The sequence below is a fragment of the Dipodomys ordii genome, unplaced genomic scaffold, assembly GCF_000151885.1.
Source record: "Dipodomys ordii isolate 6190 unplaced genomic scaffold, Dord_2.0 Scaffold74, whole genome shotgun sequence".
Taxonomy (NCBI): Eukaryota; Metazoa; Chordata; class Mammalia; order Rodentia; family Heteromyidae; genus Dipodomys; species Dipodomys ordii.
In genome coordinates this window covers 1,238,140-1,245,267 of record NW_012267290.1, presented here as the reverse complement: position 1 = coordinate 1,245,267, position 7,128 = coordinate 1,238,140, and the positions used below count along the sequence as shown (strand labels likewise).

At 36.4% G+C, this 7,128-nt stretch overlaps 1 protein-coding gene across 8 annotated transcripts in view; it reads right to left on the bottom strand.

The window, feature by feature from the left end:
* Positions 1–7,128, bottom strand: part of Hmbox1 (homeobox containing 1) — an 89,499-nt gene that overhangs the window by 52,363 nt on the left and 30,008 nt on the right. For all 8 annotated transcript variants that reach the window (XM_013024274.1, XM_013024271.1, XM_013024272.1 and 5 more), the window contains exon 3: positions 5,874–6,350. In XM_013024274.1, the coding sequence (XP_012879728.1) occupies positions 5,874–6,350 (477 nt within the window). The remainder of the gene's footprint in view (positions 1–5,873; positions 6,351–7,128) is intronic.

Below are 7,128 nucleotides of genomic sequence, written 5' to 3'. Positions count from 1 at the left end.
CACACACACACACACACACACACACACACACACACACACACACCCTTTATTGCTTTATCAGAGACAAGCTTTTTTAAATGAAATAAATAGGGGACTAGGTATAGCTCAGTAACCAAATATTAGACTAACATTCAAGAGTTTTAATACCCAGATTCCATCCCCTAAAACACAAGGATTTTTGGGCTAGCTTCATTGTAGTTTCAACATCAGGTAAAAGTAAGACTATTAAGACCATGTATAAAAGTTTTTAGAGGCTGTAGATGTAGCTCAGTGGTAGAGGCCTAGCATTTGTAAGGTCCTAGGTTCCATCCCCAGTACCTCTTTCTAATATATAGCTTTAATTTTTTTCTTCAAGTAATGAAATTAAATATTGAATATATATGCTGGTAATATAAAAATATAAAAATCCTCAATGTAAAAAATGGAAATTAATGAAAGAACGATAATATTGGCTATTATTTTATAAAACCTCACTAAGATCCCAAAAGAGGAAGATCCATTCACTATCACCATTTAAAACTGAAGTAAGTACCATAAGGTACCAGGAAAGAGTTCTTTCTACAAGGTCAATATATGCACAAGCAATGAAATCTAGTTTGTTTTTGTTGGTCGTGGGGCCTGAACTCTGGGCATGGGCGCTGTCCCTCAGCTCTTTTGTTCAAGGCTAGTGCTCTACCACTTGAGCTACAGAGCCACTTCCAGTTTCCAGTTAATTGGAAATAAGAGTCTCACAGACTTTCCTGTCCAGGCTGGCTTTGAACTGTGATCCTCAGATCTCAGCCTCCTGAGTAGCTAGATTACAGGCATGAGCCACTGTTGCTAGGCAATGAAGTCTTTTATTACTGTTTTAGTAGGTATTTTTTTTAATTCTTTTTTTTTGGGGGGGGGGTCCGGTCATGGGGCCTGAACTCTGGGCCTGGGCACACTGTCCCTCAGCTCTTCAGCTCAAGGCTAGCACTCTACCACTTGAGCCACAGTGCTACTTCCAGCTTTTTTCTTTTTGCTGTGTGGTGCTGAGGAATCGAACCCAGGGCCTCTGGCATGCAAGGCAAGTGGTCTACCACTGAGCCACCTTCCCAGCCCCTAGGTATTTTTTTTTTTTAATAGCAAGCACTTCAACTTTCACTGTCTTCAAGTTTCCTAAGTATTACAAAGAGTTCATTTCTACCAGGCTTGTTTTGTTCTTTAAACTTTTACATATTCCTCTTACTCTCCTCTTTCAGGACTTTTTAAACTACCTTCTTCTATCACCTTTCTAAGTTGTGAAGTCCTAAGTGTAAAAACTTCATTTACCCCAAATCTACTTCTCTCTTTTTCTACTCTTCTTCTTTCATCTGAAGTTTGCCATTATCCCTAAAGAAAATGAATCCCTTCTTCCCCCTTTCTCTAAAAATGTCTCATACTCTTCAAGATTTCTATTCCTAATTTTATTCTTAATAAATTAAAGAGGAGGTTGATCTTTTTTTTTTTTTTACTTCATAACTTCTAAGATAAGCTATCACTTGATTTGCATCAAACCACTTTAAAGGAATCACAGACACTGGGTCAGTGATGTGCTCAACTTTGTGCTGTTTATCTGTTGACTTTCTTTTGGTGTCAATACCAGAGATTCTAATAACTCGGGGCCTTGCACTTTCATTTAGTTTTTTCACTCACAGTAGTACTTTACCACTTGAGCCACATTCCTATCTAGCTTTTCTACTGGTTAACTAAAGATAGAATCTCCCCAGACTTTTCTAACTAGTCTGGCTTTAAACCCTGATCCTCAGATCTCTACCACCTGAGTAGCTAGCCACTAGAACCTGGTACAGACTTTTCTTAATAGTTAAAGGAATTCATTAAGACAGGGTCTTACAATGTTACTCAGACTGACCCTGAACTGATACAGACTCCTGGCTTAGCCTCCAAAGTGGACCATACCCTGCTTTGAATCACACAACTCAACTATCATCTAATCAGAGATTCCCCCTGATTCTCAAGGTAAAAGATCACTTGATCTCCCTCTCTCCCTCCCCCTCTCTCTCCTTCCCCCCCTTTCTGTCCCTCCCCCCTTTCTCTTTGGTGGGTATAGGGCCTGTGTTATAATTACTCCAACTTTTGTTTTATTTCTCCAGGTTGCCAATAAATTCCTTTAGCATAAAGATTGTCATATAATCAAACTTAATTTGTTAAAAGAGTGTACAAATCTACAGTAAGAGGTAAAAGGTTGTAAAATGGTCCTGTGCTAGTGGCTCATGCCTATAATCCTAACTGTGAAGGAGGCTGAGATGTGGAGATCATGATTCAAAGCCAGACAGGTCAGAAAAGTCCATGAGATTCCATTTCCAAAATAATCAGCAAAGAGCTAGACGTGGCTCAAGTGACAGTGCCAAGCAAGCAGCCAAGCCAAGCAAACTCAATACCCTAAGTTCAAACCCCAGTAATGGCAAAAGGGAAAACCTGATCTAGGTAAGTTATAAGGCAGTTTAAAATTCTTAATCTCAAATTTATATGTAAGTCCAAAAATGAATAGAAAAGGTATTTTGGCAGTTGAAGATGACATTGCTTCATTTTCTGGATCAAAGATATTATATAGATCACATGGTTTTAAATGATACGCTTTAAGAGCTTTCATATTCCCTTAATTGATAAGTTTCTCAGAGATACCCAGAGATGAAGCAATACCTATAAAAACAGTATATTTCACACTGCCAAACTACAAACTGCTTTCAGATATAAATTAAAATTTATTCCTATAAATTTCTGCCCATGGATGTACACAAAGCTTAATTTTAGGTAACATTAAAGGCAAGCTTTTCTAAATAAATAGCTGACATAGAAAGTATGTATCTTGACCATTTCATCTAATTACCTGCAGGCTGTAAATATCCTACCTAGACAAGTAAATACAAGATGAATATCCTTCATCTTGAAGGCAGAGGGGCAACATGTTTCAGATTTTGTACTTGTAGATTTGGATATTTTTATATATATATAGTGTGATATCTTAGGGATAGTGTCTATGTACAAACAAAATCACACCATTGTGTTCCATTTATATTTTGTAATATAGCCTGAATTAATTTTAGACAATATTGTAAAAAACATTCTGCATGGACAATGTTGCATGTTTTGGAACTCTCCATTGGGGCATCATGTTATTGTACAGAAAGTTTTGAGTTTTGAAACATTTCAGATTTCAAATTACAGATGCTCACCTGTATTCTATTTTTAGGCCTACAGCTAACCAACTTGAAGGAAAGTCTTAGAATTTTGTATAACTAAACATAAAAGTTACTACATGGGTAATAAATAATAGCATTCTGTATGGTATAGTTTATTATTTTTAATGAACCTTATTTAAACTGTTATACACTAATAGATCTATAAATACATTTACTCCTATAGAGATATTTTCATTTTAATATTTAAAGACATTATTATGTGAAATGATTGTTCATTCTTAGATTTATAGTCCTTCCTAAAATTTTATATTTGACAATTCATTGTGAATTTAAATGTTCATTTGTCTTTCTTTTTTTATTTACTCTAAAAAATGGATGAAGTATTTTCTTTCTTCTTACTCTTTCTTAGTAAGTTGATCAAGTTATAACTTGATGAGGTTCTACCAAAAAACCCCACAGCTCCATAATGTCCCTTGAAATTATAAAACCTAATATATATTCATTGGATTATGAGACTTGAGAAATCTATCTATGGTTGAAGCTGGGGAATGTACACAAGCAAGAGGAGGCTTTGACAAGCAGAGGACGCAGAAGCATTCAGAGACTCTTGCTCTTGAACAGACTATGAGCTCCAGTTCATTACAGCATTACAGGGCTGAGGACCAGCAAGAGCAGTCAATTTCTAGGTTACTGTTCAAAACGTTCATCTAATATTCCTCCAAATTAAAAATATATTTATTTAGCAACTAGTTGAATTAAAGCGGCAAATATCCTATGGGGGAAGGAAGGAAACTCAACTGGCGATTCATACTGTGTCTTGAGTTAAACTACTGACATTTCCCAAAGTCTTATTAGATCTATAAACATGAACAAGTTATTTCCAGTGGCAACCAATACTGGCAATACATTGATGATAAAGACATGGGTTATAATTTAGGCTGTAATTCCTAATATTCAAGTTTTCTGGGCAAATTATTGAGTTTCAGTTTCTCTGATGAAGTGTACACCATGGCTGTCAAGCCTGTAGTAAGAACAGTATCCAAGCTAGGATGCTGAGACGTAAGCATCATGATTCAAAGCCAGTCCAGGCAGAAAAGTCTGTGAGACTCTTACCTCCAATTAACCACCAGAAAAACACAAGTGGCGCTGTAGCTCAGAGTGGTAGAGCACGAACCTTGAATAAAAGAGCTCAGGGACAGTGCCCAGGCTCTGAGTTCAAGGCCGCCCCCCCCCCGCCGCCTCCGTGCCCCAGAGAACAGTCATCCAATAAACTTTTCTTTCTGACCTAAGAAGGAGTATTCAAAAAAGTAAGGAGGAACACACTGTAAGAAAGCAAGAGCTGGAGAAGCTAAATGGCAGAGGACAGAAAGTGCCAGAAGTTTAAAGGAATCCCCTACATCTAGGAGTCACCAAAGATACAGTTCTAACAAGGAAGCAGAGGAAGAGAAGACAGTGTCTCCAGATAATAAAGACAGTGTCCTAATGCAACCAGCAATATAGTATGCCAGTGAAATACTGAATATAGTGTTTAGAATTACATATAAATTTAAAGGTTCAACTTCAATTCGTGTAATTGTGAGACTTAACTACCAAGTCTATCATTGCTAATTGGTTTTGTTTACTGTGAAGATACAGTAGATTTAAAGCCATTTGTCCACCCTATGAGGAAAAGTCAAGTACTTAGACCCTTATTAGACTATTCTATCCTATCTTCTGGAGTATTTCATTAAAAAGATGGTTTTTCCATACTTGTTATACATCTATACACGTTTAGGAACTGTTACAGCAAAAAGGTATCAAAACTGATTAGCAGCAACAATCATGAAATACCAGAAGCTAGTATCTGAACAAAAACTTTATTGTAGACATCCTTTCTACTCAGAATAATTAAAAACTCATCTTATTATAGTTCAATGAGTGAACTAACTTATTTTCCCAAATGGTTCTCCCTTTTAATTTTAACAATACTATATGTTAGATTCAAAAGCAACAGCTAAGTCTGAAGTGCCTTAACTTTAAATACAGTTTCAATATTTCAAAGCTGAGGTTATTTTGAAGACTTCTCCAATTTACTTACTCAGTTTGCCATATTAAGCTGTAACAGGTGCTAAGATAGTTCAGCTTCACACACAAGCCTGGTGTGAAGCTTCTTCTATCGACAGGGGGCTTCTTTTCTTGGTGTTTAAAACTCAAGTGTTTACAATTAACTTTGTAATTGATTGTGTATGTGTGTTGCATTTGTTGCTAAAAGTATATCTTTAGCTTTTAAGGGACAGAATACATGCCTATTTTTCTTCCTAAAAATTACTTCTTACCTAATAGTTGTTCAAATTATTTCATTGATTGGAAGATTTTAGGGAAACATGACGAGTATGCATTTTCTGTATCAGAAATCTATTTTGTGCCTCACAAAAAGTAATTATAAGGGTGCAAATGATGATTATACTAACTTCTGTCAGTCCTACATTAGCTGCTACCACTATAAAGGCAAGTCCTTGATAAACAGAGAGAATGAAAAAAAGCTTATCAAATAGCAAAAAGAAAAGTCCGAAGAAGGAAAAATGTGGTTAAAAAACACAATTTGATTTTTTTCTTTCATCTCCAAATAAGGAGAAATCAGTTCTAATGAATATAGCTGAAATAGTGCTTATTACAAAATTGAAGAACAGAGACATTTTGGGGTAACTCTTAATAAGCAAAGTAACTAACCTCATCAGTTCCTCTACTTTATCGTCTACATCTAGGTCCTCTTCTGAGGCTTCAAAACTGTATGACCTCTGACCCATGCTATTTGCATGGTAGCGAGTTGGAGACATCTTCCCATTCGATATGGACAATCGCTCACTGTTCTCCCTCCCGTTTTGATTGGTAGTGCAGGGCTGTGGGGAAGTGTCATAACTGTTGCTAGGCGAGGGGGACATTCCCGAATGCTGGGTCTGTGTGGAAGCCGTAGCTGTAGAGGAAGAGGCTGGAACATTGTTGGTGTTGTTCCCATATGAACTTCCTCCATAGCTGGACCTTCTTCCAAACTTGTCACTATGCTCTTGGTCAAGACGGTCCAATGTTTCCAATGCATGGAGAACTTCATGTTTAGTCATTCCAGTACGCCGGAGGCGCTGAAGCAGATCTATCTGTTCTATGGTAAATCTGGGCTCATCTGTATAGTGAGACATGGTTTCCAGCAAACTGAAAAAAAAAGTCTTTCATTAACAAGATTTGCCAAAAAGCACATCATTGAGAATGCTCTGCAGAAGATACATTATCTCTACATGTATTTCTTTACTGAAAACAGTAAGACATGTCTCTGCTACATTTTTTTTTCATGGCAAATGAACGGGTACAGATACTCAGTTTACTAGTAGATGGACATCAGGTGTAATATAAAACTTAATTTATTATGGAATTCAATCTATAGTTTTGATAAATATTAGAACCAAAGTATTAGTTACATCAAAAGTATCAATATAAGGGACTAGGTACATATCATACTTTCAGCCCAGGCTATGTGATAAAGCTCAAGATTTTTTTCCATCTGGAGTACATTATATTATTAAAAAACATAGACAATGTTTAAAACATAAAAATAATGGTTACATTCAGTAATTATGGCTTAGTTCATAAACTGAGAGGAAATAAAGAATAGAGAAAAAGAGGACAAAAGAAAAGAGGAAAAAGGGAGGGGAGGGGAGGAGAAGAGAAGGGCGAAAAAACCCCAAAATCCAAGATCTAAAAAGATCCAGTGATTACCCACGGACACTGTTACTCAGCAGAAACTTAGGCAACATTTCATATCTTTTAGATCTATTCCAGGAACTTTTCACTAAATTACAGAATCAATGAAAGGAGGGGGAGAAAACAAAAGAAAAACTTAAAAAATAAGGAAAACCTCTTTAATGCCCACTTATTGAATTACAGAGCTGTCAACCAAAATGGAAGGAATTTAAGTAAACACAGACTCCACTAA